The sequence below is a fragment of the Hippocampus comes genome, unplaced genomic scaffold (assembly GCF_001891065.2).
Source record: "Hippocampus comes isolate QL1 unplaced genomic scaffold, H_comes_QL1_v1.1 scaffold116, whole genome shotgun sequence".
Classification (NCBI taxonomy): Eukaryota; Metazoa; Chordata; class Actinopteri; order Syngnathiformes; family Syngnathidae; genus Hippocampus; species Hippocampus comes.
In genome coordinates, this window is record NW_017805120.1 from 62,957 (window position 1) to 83,697 (window position 20,741).

Below are 20,741 nucleotides of genomic sequence, written 5' to 3' on the forward strand. Positions count from 1 at the left end.
TTCAGAATCACGTGAGTCGCTGCCGGGCTAATTAGCATGCGGCGAGTCCCTCAACGACAGTCCACATCAGCAATTCTCTCTGATGTTGGCAAGGTGTCTGGAACTTTTGGTGAGAATCAGCCAGTTGGAAGTGTCTATGTTTGTGGACGTGCTTTTTACTTTTTTTCCTATGAAGAGAATGTCTGTAAAATATGAGGAAAGGAAAGAGAAGCAACCGACACGGTAGTGACCATTTGCAGCCAACATCGTCATTGGACATTAGAAGAATTTTTTTTTTTTTTCCCAGCCACAACTACCCACTGATGAATTGATTTTTTTGAAAATCTGATTAATTCAGGATCAGGATTGAATGCTATGCAATTGGAAAAACTCAAGCCCAGACTTCATCTAAGACAAAAGACCCGCAAAAGCACTGGAAATCGGTGAAAGAGAATTCTCAGAATGTTTTTACATGGACGTCAGGAGTTATTTTTCAATTTCGCGGCGAACGCGACGTGAGGCTGCATGAGGGATGTAAGTCCAAGAGATTTGTGACAGGATTAGTCCCGTCTAGGGACGCGGAAGCTATCGTCAGAGACTGAATCACTCAGATGGAAGATGTAACTCCGCTAAGGAGCATACAAATAGATCATTTAAGTAGCGTGCACGGTTTGAAGAGCCTGAAAAGTGAATCCAGACATTTGTTTTTCAACGCATTAGGCATGTTTGAAGATAATGCTAAAACCTCGAGGAAGACATGAAACATCTTGCTTATTTGCTCCGTTGTTATCTTGGTGACAGTTTGGCCCACCTCTTTCAAACAGCCCATGAAGTTGTTGCTGACTGGAGAGCCGGGCAGGTCGGCCGTGCTGGGGCTCCCACCCACGTAGAAGAAGTCGTCGGAGCCCAGCATGGTGTAGTCCTCCTGCGTGTAGCCCGTGGTGGTCAGGATGCCGTCCACCGAGATGGTCACCTACACAACAAAGCACAGGGAAAGGACACGCTACATACTCACAGCCAAAGGCGCAGCTAGCCGTTAGCTAGGCGCAGACCAGCCAAATTAGCCCCCGTTACTCTGGCAACCAAATGTGATTGTGGCGGAAGGATGGCCTGATTGGTTCGGGGAACCCTGTGTGTTCCTGCATTCCATGTAGCGCGCCGTGTCATAGGTGAGTCTGTTGTTTCGTGAGGTTTTCCAGGTTGGAAGGAAACCTCGCGGTCGCCGGTGTGGGTAGTGTGATAAGAGTGGGCCGTCACGCCAGTTCTGGCGACAATATCTTGGATCGGTGGTGTTGCGGTCAGGTTACTGGCGTCAGAGGCCTTGGTTTTATGGCCGGCACGAAGAAAGGTCAAGGTTCCACCCTCGACCCACCCAGGACGTGGCTGTCTCTTAGCTGTCGCGACAAACGCAGACTCCGCCTTTGCATTAAAAGCTCTTTGTCCCGTCGCCAATACAACTTTTAACAGCCTGCCTCGCTCGACGCGCGAGCGGTCCCTTTTGCCATCCAACAGGCTCCAATTCGGTCACTTGAAGGCAATCATTAGTATTCCGACTGTTAGTATACAGTGGAGGGTGGAAGGTTTTAGTCGAGTCGGCAGGCTTCTTCGTGCTTGTTAGTAGTGTCGATGTACCGAGGTCAGGGTTGATGATGTTAGTAAGCTGCGATGGCGTCAGTGTGTTGTTAGTTGCGATGATGTTGTTAGTGGGGGAGGTTTGCCATCTTGGGGGCGGGGTATTTTAGTTTCAGCTCAGATGACACCCTGACAACGAACACTCACGTTTGGATTACTACACACACAGTTACTTCCACGTGCGTTGGATGGGTCACAGCTCATTCCACAAACATGCGGCGTGGCTGCTCATTCCGCATGCGCAAAGAGGGTGACGGGGTGATGGGAAGCATGCAGTTGCAGCTAGGAAGACCGGAAAAACAAAAATTATTCAAGCTACAGGCAGCGCTGAACGGGCCCTTGAACCCCATTTGTCAATGCCAATCCTCTGACGCCATATTTTATTTAGCTCTGGCCTGTCTTTCTTGGATACCTGCTTCGAAACGGAGCCTATTTAGCCAAATTTGTTTGAAGAGTGGCTGCTTCAACCTAAATTGTCCCACTGTTAAATTTTGGTTGTGATTGACACGACCGCACAATCTGTTCGTCAAAGCACGAGCTCTGGAATTTGCCCAAAATGGCTTTCGAAGCCTAATATGACATACCGGTACTTCCTTTTCAATTTTATTCCTCCAGAGTACAAACTGTGGAATTTGTTCTGTGGTGGTCAGAATTTGTTCTGGTCAACATGTCCATCCAATTGTGTAGAGTACAAACTGTGGAATTTGTTCTGGTCAACATGTCCATCCAATTGTGTAATTCTGAGACCTGTGACGGGAGCTGATTTTTTTTTTCCCGCACCGGAACTTTCACGGAAGAGACCCTGAAAGAGGAGGCACACGCTCAAATACTTAGTTGCAGAATATTTGCAAAAACGGATGAAATTTCAGGCATTGTAAGGTCCCCTTCCCCCAAACAAAAGTTCACTGGAAGTATATTATGAAACCAAAGGATTCCACGAGGGGTTCGCACTACCTACTTCTTGGGCCGTAAAAGAGAAAGCAAATTCGGAAGTCAGTTTTTGTGCATGCAAAGGAGGAGGCGGGACACTGGCATGCAGGTGCGGCGTGACCCAATCAGATGTCATGAGGTGGGCAAAAAACACCGGTAATGGACGAGAAAGTGGGAATAAGGAAAAAAAAAGTAGTGGAGAGAGGGGCGAGGGCTGGGTGAGGAAGAGATTGGTTTTTATTCTTAAGCTTGAAAAAAAATTTTTAACAACCACACTTATCCTTTCATTGCTTACTCATTTTGCTGTTGTAAAAAGGAAATAAGACACGGGGGGGCAAAAGCCAAACTAAGAAACAATTAGAATGGGATCTACCGAACAATGGAGTTTGTTTACCATAGCGTGTCCAATGCCTGAGTGCTTTGTAGGAGAGGGGGGAAGAAAGGAAAGCAAATCAAAAACTGTGAACAGAAGGAATTGGAGGAAAGTAAAAAAAAAAAAGGGGAAAAGCTCGAAAAAGAAGTCCCTCTGGTGAGGAGTGCTTTTCACTAGGAGAAGGGCACAGGTTAGTAGTATGAATCATTCCATGGATGGTGTTAGTTAGTTCTGCTGGCAGGTTAGTAACAAGTTAGTAGTCACAGCACGTTAGTCGTAGTGGTCACTCACTCACTCGGGTGGATGAGAAGAAGCACTCACCTGTGAGAGCTGCAGGACGGCTGAAAACTAACGACAACACATTGGCGGTGCGGAGCACAGACTACTTCGACATGAGCGTTAGCGGCCCCTTGTCGGGCCTCCGTGTGCCCGGCGGCGGGCAGAACTCACCGTGCTGCTCCAAAGTCAAATACACAGTGCGTGGGAATACCATGATGGAGGTTTGCACCGCAAATTACCGAGGCTTGGGATTGCGTCATCAACGCTGCCATTCAAAATGGATGGGAAGTCACAACTTGGCGCGTGGCTCAATTTACGCTTAAGACTCTGTGCCCTGGGTACGATTCTCCTTTTGAAAAATGACTCGTTCTATTGTTTTGCTTCATTTTCAGCATAATGGTGCATTTTTGCTTTGCATGGCTGACTGGATTGATGTGCACCACGCACCACAATTGAAGCAATCTTTGGCATTTTCTTTGAATAACAATAACCGCTTATTGCACAATGAAAATACATTTCATAAATTGTATTCTTAAAACCTATTGCAGACATTCGACAAAGTTCTCAACAATCAATTCAAGCGACGGCCGAAAAGCTTCGGCGGAGGTCAGTGCCGTGCGAGCGCTCAGGTTTGGCGTTAGGAAGCGCGTGCACGACGGGGCTGCGCGTTTACCTGTCTGAGGTTGCGGGTGACCTTGACGTCATGCCAGGCGTTGTCGTTGAACTTGCCGTTGACGGGCTCCACCAGGGCCTCGAAGGCGCCCGAGCCCAGGTTGATGACCAGCGACACGGCGCCGTTCTTCAGCGCCAGGTTGACGTAGTCGGCTGACTTGCCCGTGTGCAGCATCAGCCCGTTGCGCTGCAGCGTCTTGAAGGAGAGCGTGATCTCGTCGCTGCTCGACTGGATGGGGTTGGGCGACAGGTCGTAGCAGAAGAACTCGGAGCCCTTGAAGGTGGCCACGTACTCCTCGCGTGCTGTCAAAAAGAAGAGGACAAAAAATACTCAGGATCACCGCCATACTTATTTACATGTTTGTTTTTTCTCTGACATAGACCAGTGGTTTTAGTCCTAACTCTGCGGTAGATTTTTTTTGTTTTGCATTTGCTCGTTGAATGCTAATCTCTACTAGATAAAAAATTGCAAAAAGAAAGACGACAAATTGCATTTGACAAGATAATGAGAGTGATTAGTACATTTCCCGGGCCGTGTCGCCTTATCCCCACCCCACGCGTTTTGCTCCGAGGTGACAAAACGGTGGGTGTTGATCACAACTAGCCGAGGCAAACAAAGCTGGGAAAATATTCTTTAAGAAGCTCCCAATGTTTGTTATTGTCAAGCAAATCTGCACTGACGAATTAAAAACACACACACGCACACACACATGGTGCTACGGCGCTAATTGTAGCATAGTGCGGCGCGTAAACAAGCTTTGATCACTCGTGTGGGTTTGCAGCTTCCGCGGAGCGGGACGCCAGTGCGACATGAGTCGCGAGTGCCTTTCCTAAGTCGTTAACGACAGCCACTCTCGCCAACATGTCGCTGGGAGAACAACTGCAACCACGCGTCTGGTGCTCGCGTTTGACGTGCAAGAAAATGTCCATTTTTTAAAAGGGTATTTTTAAAAAATATTTGTGAAATACAAAATATGCTCAAGATAATATTAAAAATAAGTACAAATTTAAAAATGATTTTCAATTACAAAAACAAAATAGATATTTAGATCAAATCATCCTAAACAGAAAATAATAATCGACCATGGGAAAAATGAATTGACGAAGTGTAGTTATGACATGCCGACGCGAGACTTTCCCCGCTGCCACTCATCAAACGCCGCAAAGACGGAGAACGGCGGCCAAGCGCAGCACAAGCGGCCAATTAGAATTCCGCACCACGTGGAGTCGACCAATGGCAGCTTGCCTGGTACGCCAACGGTGACCCCCAAGGACATTAGCCCAAGGTTTGGCAATTCATCATCCTTAAGCTCTCGGGCCTCTTATCAAGCCGCGCTTGTGCACGCACACACAACTGCGCGAAAAGTCATCGAGCGTTGCATACACAAGCGAGGGCGACGTGTTTTCCCGTGCCTCCGGCACAGCCGCCATCTTGCATACGGGTCGGGCCAGGGTAAGAGGACGAGAGGAGGGGCGGGCCGTGTCATAAATAGAGTGAAGTGTAAAAGCATGTTACGGCTGAGCCGGAGAAGCGCGCCCGAATGGAAATGGGGCCGCACTCCACCAGTGAGGAGAACGGACGGAATAATGAGGAGGGGGAAGGGGGAAGGGCGAGGCGAGGGGGCGCCAGTGAGAATGTGTCACGATTCAAAGGCCAATTATGGCAAATTGCCTTCCTTTAACGTAAAGAAGTAGAAAAAGATTAAGTGCCAATGTGTCGCCTGCCAGTCGCGCTGTGCGATTACCGACTGGCAATATTAACTGACTATCGTGTGTGTGTGTGTGTGTGTGTGTGTGTGTGTAAGACAACTATGTATGTGGATAAGTATAGGTTATTTATGCCCTGGTGGTATCTTAACACGGTTGGCATGTGGCGCGCCTCTCCGTTCCCCCGGCAAATTTACACCCGCGAACAACAGCGCGCATAAAGCATCCCCGGCGCTCGATGACCCCGAAACGCTCACACTTCCTCTTCCTGTTGCAAATCCTCACATCACAGCGCGTCTGCAGCATATGGAAGAGCATACGTGGATATACACGCACATACACAAACACACATTTTTGGCACACCTGACGCACTCGCTGTGAGTGGATCATCTCGGATTAATCCAGTGAGTCAGTATTAGCTTGGTGTGAACACAGTAAGACACAAAACACATGGGAAGGAAATGCCGCCTTATAAGGAATGACAGAATTATATATGTCTAAAAAAAAGACAAAAAATAAAGCGCACCAAATGGGGAGGGCATGTCTGTCGTAACTGGACACACTAAAAGCCTGAAGGACCCATGCACAAAATTCAACAGGAGGCCAGCCATTTGGGTTTGAAGCAGCCATTTTGAAGCAATTCCAGAGCTTTGACAAACTCCTACTAAGGCATTCTCCCAAATGAGCTCCAATCAGAAGTGTGTCCTGGACAGATGGGCCAAGCTAAATTGCCGTTTTACATCCACCATCCAAGTGAGGGAGGAACGTGGCAATAAAAGTTTGATGAGCACTTTCGAGGATTGGCCATGAAAAAAGACGCTATGAAGCGGATGGAAAATGCATCCAATCGCAGATCAACTCGCCACAACAACTACGACATAAAACTGATTTCTGTACAAGCGCATTCCGCTGGGCAACAGGGACGAGTCCCGCCTCGGCGGGTAAAAGTCCCCAAATAACTGACGGCCACCCATAATGGGGGTTGGAATTGCATATATTTGCCACAAGATGTCAGAAAAGCTCTTAAGGTAGAGAGGATCATAAAGTATCAACACAATCGTGAAGCTTTGTAAAATTCAGTAATTTAACACAAAGGTCACATGAGGCTCACCACGCTCATGCGACACCACAGTTCTTATATAGAGAATGAACCATGACTTGCCCAAAACAAACATGAAAACCAAAATGGGGAAAACCAATTTAACGGCAATGTGTGCACAACACAGTTCTCAGCCTGTGCACATTTTTAATCTCCAAACATGCAGAATGCAACTCGAAACAAATCTCTGAAATCAGCCAAGTAAATCAAACCATAAACGGACATCCCGGAAATTAACGAGCAACTCGCAGCTTTCTGTCTCGTTTGTCTTTTCCACCAGCTAATTTCTCACTGTTTCCAAGGCAACTGGGTGTTTTGGGTTTTTTTTTTTTTCCCCCATGGAGAGCGGCAGACAAAGAGAGGTTGACTGAGGGAAGCACACGTTATCATGGACAGCTGTACTGAAAATAAATTGAAGCAAAGGCGCGCAGGGGAGGAAATCAAACCATCTACGGTGCTTTCCCCCCCACAATATCGGTTGCACCCCTGCTATTTACTCTGATTATTTTATTTTATTTTATTTTTTTCAGCCATCGCTTTTTATGTTTTTTTTTTCTGGACTCCACTCACTCAAGCCACGTGTGAAAAGAGCCACAGTCACGAAACACTTTTTTTTTTGCAGTTTAGTAAATGCCGGGAGAACAGTGAACACAAAGCGCACATGCTGCTGTCAGCCACGGCTCACATTTAGACACTCACAGACGTACGGAAATCACACGCCTCCCACAACAGGCCCCGCCCCTTAAGGGCACGTGTATGCAAACACACATTACAATATGTTCAGTGACACTGACTTCCACGCCTTGCCTTTTAAAGTCACACGTTTTAAGAGGGATTATTGTATTTTCAAAATAATCCAGTTCACCATTCCAAAGAAATTTACCAGAAACTTTACCAATTGCAAAATTTGGGCATTCCGGAACTTGTCGAGGTGACTAATTCGGCTGCGTTCTACTGTTTCTCCTATGTCTTTGTCTCAGTTTAATTTCTCCCCGTTTCCCTGGCACCCGGGTGATTGTGTTTTTTTTTAAAAGGGGTCGTGATTGAGTGAGGCGCACATGATCACAGACAACTGCACTGAATCAAAATGGCGGACAGAGGCGGCTGGGCGCACATCAGGGGAGTGCACATTACTCCATACCTGATGGTGGCGAGGTGTGTTTGGGAAGGGGGTGTTTAATAAGACAGCGGGCCGGCAAACAAAATGGAGAGAAAAGGATGGATGGATGGATGGAGAGGTGAAGGAGGGAGGGGGGGAAAAAAAAACTCTGCTCCATCTACAGTAAATCCCAGTGCGGCGGGCTTCAATCAAAGCGCCCCTGTCATTGTGGAGATAGCACGCTGCAATTCCCCCACTACCCCCCCCACCACCCTCCACTCGTTTTTAGCCCACGATGCAGTTTTGCTATCAGCCACCAGCACACAAACACACACACACACACACACACACACACACACACACACACACACACACACACACACTGTCGAAGGCATCATTTCTTTAATAACCGGCAGGTGGATTAACTACACGCTTAACTAGCGCAAACAGATATACGAGCAATGGCTTGCAAATGCATGTAAATGTATGCGAGGCGGGTAAACTGTCGGGAAAAAAAATAAAAATAAAAATCGAAGCTGTCAGAAGTCACTCAGTGGCAGCTGCTCGCCGAGAAGAACGGCGGCTCACCCGTTGCTGCGTGCGGGAGGATGTTGGCTTGTCGCTGCGGCGCTGGACAGATTGGCTCTCGCTGACTTTTTTTTTTATTTTTAATACTGAAAGCTTTTATATGCCGGGGAAAAAAAAGGCGTTTTTAAGTGCCATTCATGTGTAAAAATAGCTACACTAACTGCCGATATGTTAAGGTAGAACACTTGCCCGAATAATGAATGTTCATGTTCTTTTGTCAAAAAAAAATACATGACAAACCGGATTGCTTCGGCATCCTCTTGTGACATATTAGGGCAGAATAATGAATGTTCATGTTCTTTTGTCAAAAAAATACATGACAAACTGGATTGCTTCGGCATCCTCTTGTGACATATTAGGGCCAAGGAAGATGTTGGTGTGATGGGAGGAGGTTTTTTTTTTGTTTGTTTGTTTTTTTTTTAAATCAGGCCATAATCTGATCTAACAGGAAAAAGATGCATTGCTGCCATCTTGTGGAATCTCCACAGCAGGCAATCTAAAACCTTTGGAAAAAAAAAAAAAGCCAAAGTAAAAGCACTCATTCGGTGTTGCTCATTGAATGTGTTGTAAGACAAAACTACTCATCGGCCAAGAAGCCCCAGCTGACCATGAAGTGACTAATTTCAGCTTTTTGTTGTCAGGGCCAAGACGACTCAGTTTGCCGACGGGCGACACAAGTGAGTAACGCTGATTGGCGCTGATTAAAATGGCCGCCGTCAGGAATCTGTATCGATTCACCGGGTAATGGCGGCTTCCTTGATTGCGCGGCACGGTGACCAAATGAAACTTAAAAAAAAAAAAAAAAAAAACCGCAAGGGGCATGTAAAATCGGTTGAGAAAAACAAGAAAGGACTCAGGGGCTTCCTGTGAATTTCAAGGTTGACTTGTTTTAATACGTTGGCTGCACATTTTGCACCGTAAACACCATTTCGCTCTGACGTCACAAAAGCGTACTTGTCATTTGACCAAGGTAGTGCCAGTGGGGGGAAAAAACGTGAATAGCTTGAAGGAGGATTTTAGCGGTCTTTGCTCCCGCCGTCGTTTGAATGTTTGACGCGTCAGTCAAAAAGATGACGATTACGCGAGGTGTCTTTTTGTTGAGGTGACGCATTTCGTAACGGGAGCTCAACATTGAGTGTCAATAAAATGCAAAATATTGTGCCGATCACTTTTACATGTTCACAGGTTGAAGCGGACAGCAGCGGGAATGAGCATATGAACTTTGGCGGCGGCCGGTCATCGCTTTTAAACACTTGGTGAAGGTGACAAAACGAGCCAGGAAACAATATTACGATGCTTCGCTCTTTACTTCACTGACGTCGCCTGTTTGATGTGTCAAGCATGCAGTTTCCTCCCATTTTGGTGTGTTACAACTTGTGCTAAAATTCGTCTCTTTTGATCTATAGATCTATTGAGGCGCGGTGAGCTCACAGCGGCTTCTGGACTGTAGCTCACAGTGACCAAATGGAGGAAAAGGCGGCGGGCGTATAAATCAGCCGAGAAATACCACCAAGTCTTGCGCATTTCAAGGTTGGCTTCTTCTGATACGTGGCACGTTTAGCGCTGTATTAAATCTTTGAGTTCTTGTTCCATTTTGTATTTTTGGGGGGGTGTCTCTATCTGCGTTCATCTCCCCCCTGCCTGCTTCGGTGTGTAGCGCCGCTTTGGCCGCATCCCCGTCGGTACCCAGGGAAACCGGCTTGTTTCCATGACAATGTCTGCGGGCGGAACAATGTGTTTGTCTTAAAGTGGGATAAGATCACAGATACTTTCATCCTTTTTAGTCACACATGCGCGCACACGCACACACAAGCCCCGGATGCTATATGATTTGTACAACACTACACACACACACACACACACACACACACACACACACCCACACACACTTGATGAAGCCGTCTTGTTCGCAAATAATAAGCAACCTCTTTCCGTGCGGGGGGAAATGAAATGGCTCCTTAATGGATGCCGCGGCTATTTCAGTTGTTGTGTTAATGCCAGACAAGCGCCAAAAATAATTGAGTTTTTGTTGTGTGTGTGTGTGTGTGTGTGTGTGTGGGTGTGTGTGTGGGTGTGTGTGTGTGTGTGTGTGTGTGTGTGTGTGTGGGTGTGTGTGTGTGTGTGTGTGTGTGCCCGTTCTGGCAAACAGCAAAGAAATGAACTTCAAATGCCAGATGGGGCACTGGAGTGAATCGTCGATTGCAGAAAGGCTTCAGTGCAGCATTGTGGATGCAGTGAAATCAAAAAAATAAAATTAAAAAAAGCTTTGTGGTGACACATAAGCGAGTGGAGGAACAAGTGGAAGAAACCCTGCAATGAGGCTATAAAAAAAACGTGTGAAAGACAATAGGAGTGTGAGTGAGTGAGTGTGTGCGTCAGCAGCTTGGGTGAGGTATCTGCATCGCTGATGAATCCCAACCGCGTCCAAGGAGAGAGAATCCCTGCAGTCTAATCTCACTTCCTGTCTCCCTTTTTTGTCTCCGACCTTCTCCAGCCGTATCTGCGCTCACCATCGCTTTGTTACCCCCCCCCCCGACTAACGGGCGCCACAATGGCTGCTGTCTATCTACAGGCGCCTCAAAATGGTTGTATGTCGCCCATTAACGATGGATGCTTGTTCATAAAAATGACACTAAAAAAATCTTGTAACTGTTACAAGAATGACACCTTGCGAGAAAATATCTGAATATTGCGATAAAAGGAAAAAAACCCACATCATGCATCTCGCATGTACAACATCTTGAACCCATGCAACATAAATGACTGTTAAAAAAAACAACCAAAAAAAACGGTACTACGATCATGGCGCTGCAATACTACATGGGAATTCGAGCCCTGCTGCGAATGATGACATTCTGCAAACGAATAGAATAGATCATAAAGCAACTCCGCAATGCATCTAGCATGTGCACAATCACCAGCCCATGTTACATAAGTAACAGTATTGAGTCATTAAAATGACTCAACACCACCAAACCACTTTCACATCGGGCTCATTAACATTCGCTGGCATACGAGCCCGAATAACGTACGAGTGGCTGTCGTAGGCTACAGGTAGACGATAACGGAAAGGCTCGCTCTGCCAGAAAAACAGTAGAATGCAAATTATACGTACTTCATTTTCATCTTCACCAACGGCATATTTCAGAAAGGTTTTTTTTTTTTTTTTTTTTTGCACGTCGGGTTTGAAATCTAAGGCCAGCAGTCTCACTGACTACAGGGGGCACCGCTCCGTCTTGGCAGTTTTATTTTCACAGCCTCAAGTTGCGAAAATCACACCGAACCATCAGTCCACACTCGGCCTTTTAACACCGGAATGCCCTCACACCTCCTCTCGGCCGTTGCTCACTCACTCGTGCGAGTGTCGCGTCAGTGTACTTTTAGCCGCGGCGCCGTGTGGCAACGGTACGACATCGGCATGATTTCAGCGTTTTGACTTTTGGGTGAGATTTGTTTTGAAGCCGACTTTAAGTACGACGCAATCAAGAACTTCGGATAAACGCACAAATGGACCGCTTGCCATAAACGAACAAAGGCCCTTCTAGTTCTTGAGTGGTGGGGGCAGGGGTGACTCATACTGGACTACGAAGTGAGTCACGTGATGTGGGAAAAAAAAAAAAGTCAGAATCAAACTTTTTCTTTCGGTAGATTTGTCATGTAAATATATATCATTGAACTTACTATCCTGTGGATCTTGAAAATGTCAAAACGGTGGCAGTGAGTGAGTATTCAGATCCATTTAATGACGCCTAGCTTGTATCTTAGCTCCCTTCATTTTCATTTTCCCACAGGTTGCCCAACACGCTGAAAACTTCTATGACGAATACCATTTTTCTTCCTTTGAGCCTCGGCAAAGCTGAATTTTATTAAACCTGAATCAGGTCTGTGCGACTTTTATGAGCCCTCCGGGATAAGGATGAGTAAGAGGTACAGGACATGTTGTACCTTACTGGTACCGACTGGTTCTCTGCGTCTTGGCGCCTGTTACCGGCCTCACGCGGGCATATGGCGGAGTCAGCAAAGAGCTTTCCGTGTGCGTGTGTCCCGGAGTGAGGAGGAGGCGGTAGGAAAAGACAACAGGCCGATTTTGACACAAACGCGCCGGCGAAGCGCCCGTCCATCTGTGCGCTCCGCTCGTCACAAGACAAACGTGTTGGGGGCGGGGGGGGGGAGGAACTGGCTCGGTTTGCCGACGCTTTATGTGTCACAAGCGATGACTCACAACCCGCCGCCTCCCCTGAGCTTTGCAAACGCTCACACCAGGCACGCACAACGGGCCGGCGCGCACGCACCTCATCCTCGCTCCCGCGCCTTTCGTCTGCTGACCGTGAAGAATTTGTGCGGGCAGCCTTACTCATGCATATTTACACACACGCACAGGCGCGCGCGCGCACGCACTCTCTCACCTACTCAGCAGGCACTCTTTAAAGGTTATTGTGTGCCAGCGTTGAGCGCGCGTGTGTCATTTGGTCTCCCCGCTTCATGTACACGTTTAAAGGTCACCTCGCTGACCACTTGACTACGCCGCGCGCAGATTGATGTGGAGAACCCTCCACCAACGAGCGCTATTAGCCGGACAAACGGGCTCGAGAGGTAGCACGCAAAATTAATCACGATAAACAAGCCAATTACACGCAAGGCGCTGTTGGAGACGCTCCAAGTCGCCGCTCCAATGGCCGCTTGACCCCGGAAGACTTTGCGGACGATTCCCCGGGCAGACAGACGGACAAGTAAAGGCCGCTGCTTCGCAATCAGTCAACCAAAACGCAAACCATGAAATGTGAACAAGCTGGCATTATTTTGTGTTAGATTAAGGGAAAAAAAAAAGCAGCGCCATTTGTATGCTCAAGAAATAAAATGCATAAATGCACTAAAAATAATCTTAAACACAAATAAGCAGTCGCTTTGGAGTTTTGGATTGCCAATAGAAAATGCAAAGAAGAAACGATGCGCGGATTCTCGATGCTTTGCGAAATGAAACGAAAAATCCACTTAGGCTGCCTCTCTGTCGTGCGAGCGTTTTCACGCCCTCACTCAAAGTGGTGTGTTTTTTTCCCGCGGCGGAAAGATAGCAGTGTTTTATACGTAGGATGGGAAAGGTCTGGGACACGCCATCAGGGCCGTCATCCCCCGGGGCCAAAGGAGCGACGCCCCGCAGGGCAGACGGCAGCATTGCTGCGCCTTTGCAGATACCGCCGGTCGCCGCACATCACAGGGAGGCGAGCCGGCTGGCTTTATCACTGCCGCGGTTCCCCCGCCTTTTCTTCAATTCCTCCCGCTCGCAGACACACGTGCCGTATATCTTTCAAAGACACTCAGCCGCCCCCCCTCAAACAAAGTCATTTGGGCTTTGCGGGCTCCTCAGAAAGCCTCTTCACGCCCAGCTAACCTAGGCGAGGCTCCGTCGGCACCGTTTTACGACCTTGGCGTCGCACAGACACGGCCGTGTGTGTTCGGTCGCAGATAGAGCAGGGGGAGGAGGCTCCGGAACCCCGCAGAAAAGTTCTACTCCACCAAACAAGAAACTGGTCTGATCTAGTTTGCCACGTTACACAACAGGGATGGGACCAGCATAAAAGCAGGTAGCGTTCTATACGCCCGACACGGCACAATACGCCATTACGGACCGCGTTTGGCATTTAGGCAAAACAAAAACACGACTTTTATACAGTTGCTGGCTTGCCCTAAATAATTGGAGTAATCGATTTAGTTTCGATTAGTTTTTTTTTTTAATTGTCTTTTATATTGGTTTTTCTTTTCACTAACTAAAATAACCCTGGTTCAAGTATTTCAAAATGCGGAGGAGGATGAAGGAATTTCGCTTTCAGTGGCGCTCTCTTCTCGAGGACTCGGCGGCACACGACTCACGCACAGTCGGCAATCCAAAAACCAGGAAAAAAAAAGCTTTTGAATCGTGACTCTGTGATTGCTGATTACGGGCGTCATTTGCGCGGCATTCAAGCTATTTCAGTCCTCCAGTTCTTTCATCGAACCGGGCGTTTCGTATCGGAGACGTGGCAACCGTCATCACGTTGGCCTGTCCAATCAAAGGTCGCAGTGGGACGGGGGAGGTCATGTGGGCCAATCAGCGCATTCATCAGAGTCATGCGGCGCGGCACCTACCGTTTGGAACGGCGCCCGTCGGGTCGGCGCTCCCAATCATTCGCACGCATATGGGCAACTTCACACATGCACGCTATGCGCACGCGCATGCACCAGCAGCTTACCTGCATGTTCAAATATTAATACCACTAAAGCGATGAGCTGGAAAGTTTCAACCAGTGGTGGGCAAACTTTGCTGCTCAAGGGCAACGTTGGATTACGACATCTGATTGGCAGATTAGGTTTCAAATGAAGAAATAAAGAAATACATTTGAGTCTAAAAGGTGTAAATTCAATAATGGTAACAGTCAAATCATTCATTTGAATTCTTTTATGTTCACTGTTTAATTATAATTCATTGGTTACTAATTATTAAAAGTAAAATATGAAACATGCAAAAAAAAAAAAAAATGTTTTACTTATTCCATTATTATACGCAACAGGCTGAATGCCCACCCCTGTTGATGGTATAAGTGCATTGCATGGCAAAACCACTGAGGGCCACAAAAAGGAAAATCAGTGAAATACCTCGCAGCTTTCCTAAATTCACACAGTGAGCAGTCCAAAGACAGCACAGGGAAGGGGAAAAAAATGCAAACATTTGGCATTGTGAGTCAGCGGCACTTGTTTTTGGGCCGCGTTCAAAAAAAAAGGGGGGGGGGGGGGGAAAAAACAGACTAACTCGGAATTGCTTTCATATACTGCAGGAACATCTGCTCGGAGAGACATGACACCCGCCCCCAGAACCCCAACACCAGTGTATGGGCATCATGGAAGGCGATGAAAAGGCGGCAAAAACACGGGGATGAATGCCCGTACCGGGAGAATTGCCACATTTGTCCACGTACACATGCACGCACACACACATGATGACGACTGCAGAGGTGGAAGCATAAAGGCCCAAAAAAAAAACCCAAAAGCATCTGAGGCAGCCAAGCAATGCAAAGGCGCTCCCGTGTCACTGAACGAGGTACAAGGCGACCAGGTGACGCACTGCTGTACCTAATTAAGTGAGCTGGCCAGAAGTTGCGTCCCCCCCCCCCCCCCCCCCCCCGCCTCTGAAATCATCTTGAAAAGCCGCATTTATGAGTTCCAGCGCCAACGCTCAACTCATCCATTTGGGCTTCAATTAAAAAGCCAATAATCGTTTCCACGGAGAAGGCAGCGGAGGAAAAACCTCGATTACAGGAAAGAACTGACCTTGGTTCCGCGCCTAGAGAGACAACTTCCTCCCTGCGCCATGTGGTGATGAAGATGGAGATGGCTGGGTAAAGGGTGGGGGGTGGGCTCATATGTAGGTGTAGGTGTGTGTGTGTGTGTGTGGGAAGGTTGGAGGTGGAGGTGGCTGGTATGTCGCAGAGTAACAAGAGGAAGTGAAATAAAAAGAGCCCATACCTTGGTCGCCAATCATCAGGTGTGCCAGACCTTAAAGGAAGACAAGAGCACAGTCAGCACAGCAAAGGATCATGGGGGGCGTCAAGTGTGCCGTGCGGCACGCTAAATTAGACGTGTGCGTCGAAACAACTACAACTACAAAGATCTCGCTGAGGCGTCCACACTTACTCGTCCCGGTGCAGCAACAGAGCCGACTGCTAACGGGATACTTGGCACTAAGTGCGCGTCTAACAACATGTCACCTTGAAACAGAGAAACGCGGCACTTACCGGCTCGGCTTTAAGCCTTTATATGGCCACACCGTGCATTTCGAGTAAGGCCAGGTCGGAGACCCAAAACAATGACGGATGACGACGTAGTTAAAAAAAAAAAAAAAAAAACTCAAAGCAGTGCAATTGAACTTTTATACATGAAAGGCAAGGAATGAGCAACTGAAAATACAGATGACTATGTGCTAGGAAGATAGATCGAGAGAAGCAATGAATGCTGCATTTCCTCACATAGTGGGCGATTTTTAGGAGTACGGTGCCAAAACGAGATAAATGATCTTCATTTGTGTTTGCTTACTCAACAGCATGGCATTGATTAGCGGTGAGGTGCTTCTATATACCAAAGCACATGCTTTGTCTTGATTTACTTAAAAGTAGAGACCATTACATGTCTATTATTAGTAAGGTGCATTTTATGCTTATTTAGCCAACTACAAAGGACTACGAGTAAGGCGCTTACTTATACAAATGGGTTTAATTTGTGCTCACTTACTGGACAATTGTCTGTTAGGAGTCAGGCACTCCCTGAGACAAATGCACTTCTTGCACAGAGTACGAAGCATCTTTTGGGAGAAGGGCGCTTATTTCTACAAATGCATTTCCTTTTGGCTCACTTACTCAAGAGCAGAAACCAAGTGTCTATCGGGGGTCAGGTGCTTACTGAGTTGAATGCATCATTTGTGTCCACTCACCTACAACAAGTGTCTATTAAGAGTAAGGCTCTAATTCAGTATAAGATGTGCTCATTTATTGACCCACGGGAGGAAGTTACCTGGTGCCTGTGAGGAGTAAGTCTTTTACATTTGATAACATGATAAACGGTCCATTGCAGTAACCGCTGTGCCAGTAAGAGTTCAATTGAATTTGTGTTAATTTACTGGAACTTACAAAGCCTTTATTGTACACCAAAGTGATTTTTTTTTTTTTATAAAACACATGTAGCCACTGGCCTCTTTGGAGTACGCTGCTTATGTGCCCGGTTGGCTTTGTCTTATTGACTCAAATGCAGAAGGTACAAATCCATGTACGCCTGCCATCTGTAAAGTGTTACAGTGAAAACACATGCCGTTATCTTTCCACTATCTATTTCAGGTGCGGTATCCATTTATCTGGACGCGCGCCTGGCATCCGTCGGTGCTGAACACCCGCTATTTGAGGAAATACAGCGTCAGCGTAACCAGCTGGAGGAGATCAAGGGTGCGTCAGGGCGACCTACCTGGGGTGTAGCTGTGCTCTGTGGCGGGTGTCACGGCCAGGCGAGGAGAGAGAGAGACAGACATTCATTAACATGCATGCCAAGTTGTCGGGTTACCATGGCTACTACTTACTGTACATGCACACCGATCTGGGGTTACCGCGGCAACGCGCATGCAGACGCCACCATTTGATTGGGCCACACACACACACACACACACACACACACACACACACTAACGCACATAGCTGCATTAAAAAAGAAAAAAAAAGCATGTGGACTCACTTCCTCTCACACTTGTGGGTAGAGAGCACCATTGTACACGTTCCTACCTGCAGGTTAGGGTTGGAGAGCCAGTCACCCTCCAAACTTACCTTGAGGCCGCTTCCTTTCCCTCGAGCCCACCCCGAGACAGATAGCATGCGTACACATGGGCTTGCGCATAGACACGCACACACACGCACGCACACACACACACGCACACACACACAAGTGCACACGTGCGCAGACAAATGATGATGTCATTATAATGATGTGAAATTGCAGGAAGGGATGGAGTCGCAGTGCAGGAAGGGGCATGCAAGGTTCAACACTGGCGTGACATTGTGTGCGTGTGTTTATCACTGGAGCATGTGTGGATGTATTTACATGTGTGTTTGTGCCCTTGTGCTAGTAGCGTGGCAGGAACAGGTGGAGCGATTAGCATGCTTACTACGCGCGAGGCCTCAAGGACAAGGCGAGCCGAATTCACTGTGACTTCACCAAAGGGGCGCGCTGGGGTCGGTCAATCATTTGCCGCCACCAGACGTGATTTATTATTATTATTTTTTTAATGACATTGGCAATATCCCAATGTGGTGAAGCCTCGCTATTCGAAAAGCGTCAGTGAGCAAGCTTTCACATGTGGACATTCAATAGTTAATTGCATTTAGCAACCAAAATGTATACTTTCATTTGCAAACTCAGTTTGGTGCTATGATGGCTTTCTCCATCGCAGTATTTCACGCATCTACTCATTCGACACATTTTGCTGCTTTCATCAACTGAGAAAAATTGAACGATGTTCTTATTCAGTGCATTAATAACGTCTCTCTATTTTCAATCGGTAAAAAAGAAAAAAAAAATCTATATTGACCTTTCAGGGCCTGTCAACAGTTTTGTAGATGAATGAAAGTGTTAAGAATATACCGTATTCCTTTATGGTGTTAAAACGTTCGAGTACATCGAAAATCTCAAGTAGACACTGAAGTCATTCACTTGAGTTTCACGTTCGTTGCGAATGACTCTCTCGCCACCTCGTTCAGAGCGACAGGCCAGCGGTTGGCTAATGAGCAAGAAGAACACGTTTGGCAGACGCGCCGCTATCGCGCTGGCATATGCAAATGTGGCCGAGGAGTTCTTGACTGGAGACACGCTACGAGGCGCTCAAAGTAATAATTGAGAGCGTAGTGTAGGCCCATGGCTGATAATTCGGCCATTTCGTTTCCTCTTGGCTCACGGTCGGGAAAAAAAAAAAAAAAAAAAGGAATATGCAGCGAATGAGCATAACAAGCTTTCAAAACAAACCGCACTGGTTGAGACAAATTAAAACTAGAAGAGGACAGAGTGTCACATTCCGAAAGTCGCAGACGTTAGCAACAGAATGCCGTTGTAAGCAGACCGACCTCGTGTCAAAGGCACAAAACATGACGAAATGTCAACCCCCTTGTGGATTGTTGTTAGTATTATATGAATAAAGTGTTGATAGGTTCTGTGTTGCCCGTATGAAAACAAAGCATTCTGGTCAAGTCAAAAAGAAATGTTTGGACTGTGTGACTAATCTCCCTGGCGATTTGCAGACGAACCAAATGACCTTTTCTGCTTATTAGATCTTTATGCACATTTACGGGAGACCCTTCTCTTTGCTCCATTACAGCTGGATTGTGTAACGCTCCGAGACAAGTCTCGGCCAAGATTTCTGGGAAGAACCGTGCCAGCTGGGCCGGAGTTTAACATCAACAACAGATTTCTTCCCGAAAAGGCCAACTCGCAGAGAAAAGGGAAGATTGGGTAACTGGAAACCTTGCTTGTGTAAAATCACCTCAAGGAACGACTCTTTATGCGCTTGTTATCGAACATACCGGGGCTTTGACTGTTTTACATTCATTGCCAAGCGGCGCTTTGACGTTAGCACAGGTCAGTCGGAAATCCACCAACCCCTGCACGTACTAAAATACGGTATTAGCATAATTAAAACTTGCAACGGGAACAATAGCTGTTTTCTCAGTCTAGAGTGCGACAAAGGTTACAAACAAAATGAAACCTCTGAGCATATTGCCGACATAAGGGGATTCTTTCCTCCGCCCGTCCCCACATCCATTTTAAAGGAACGGCCACTATTAAAGCGCTCCTGCTGCGAGGATATCGCTTCCCGGCGGCAACATCAATCGCAATAGAAATGTGAATCCATCTGTATGCAAATAAAAGAGGCCATTAAAAGTAGCCGTTGTACGCCGTACGGTATATATCAGCCTGGGTGTAAAATGTACGTCGACTTGCGTTTTGCCAGAAGAGCCGCACGACTGCTGTGATTAATGCCGGAGCCTTGCGGAACGTGCTAATGTGTTTCTCCGTGGCCGCGCATGCGCACGTTGTCCTGAATGTGTGTGTGTGTGTTTGTGTGTGCAACTGCAGCGATTGCATGTAATTCCCGAGCTTCTGCAGGACCATTGATCAATGCTCGGCCTCCCTCTTGCCTAGAAACGCATAGATGGCACTCAACGCTGCAACTACGCATTCACACCCATTGACTGGCCACCACTGGTTTCTCGGATATCAGTCAGTCAATAAAGCCGCGGACGCCCAGTTCGCAAATAGAAACAACACAAAATAAGATTTAAATTCTTTGAAATAATGAAACCCTCGCCTCACTTCATCTTCACTTGATTTAAAAAAAAAAAAAACACGCCTCACGGCAAATAGTGAAACACAGCGGGCGGTGAAACTAGTCTGATGTAATTATCTTCTTCTAATTGAAAACACCACTTGTTGCAGTCATTCACACAGCATGCGCTCGTCTGTGTGGCATCTGTAAAGCTGAAGATTACATTACATACAGTGTGATGTTATTTTAATTAAGTAGCAATAGTTCTTTGTGAGAAACCTCAAAGTACCTCGGTTCATCTCCACTTAAATAAAACATCTCGCAACAAATAGGGGATAAATCAAAATATCTGTTATTACAGTGGACCACCATATTTTTGTGGGTTCGCCATTCGCGGATTTTTTTTTTTTTTTTGGACAAAGGCGAACATCGATTGCTTTGTCCAAAAAATGTTGTTGACAACAGTAATTCTTCAGGAAAACCTGCTCATCAGTTGTGATTAGAAACAGTTGATAACTTAAGGCAGCAGCAGGACTGACGGGGAATGGGGGGCGGGGGG

General features: G+C 46.9%; 1 protein-coding gene across 8 annotated transcripts in view; it reads right to left on the reverse strand.

Moving 5' to 3' along the window:
* LOC109513358 (neurexin-1a) overlaps nt 1–20,741 on the reverse strand; it is a 64,306-nt gene that overhangs the window by 30,487 nt on the left and 13,078 nt on the right. For 4 of the 8 annotated variants that reach the window (XM_019865756.1, XM_019865760.1, XM_019865755.1 and 1 more), the window contains exons 7-11: nt 17,341–17,358; nt 15,856–15,885; nt 3,867–4,168; nt 2,936–2,959; nt 791–952 (exon numbers count right to left, since the gene is read on the reverse strand). In XM_019865756.1, coding sequence (XP_019721315.1) covers nt 791–952; nt 2,936–2,959; nt 3,867–4,168; nt 15,856–15,885; nt 17,341–17,358 — 536 coding nt within the window. Of the gene's footprint in view, nt 1–790; nt 953–2,935; nt 2,960–3,866; nt 4,169–14,988; nt 15,089–15,855; nt 15,886–17,340; nt 17,359–20,741 lie in introns of those variants that run through there. The other 4 variants (XM_019865757.1, XM_019865758.1, XM_019865761.1 and 1 more) reach the window with 4 other exon arrangements.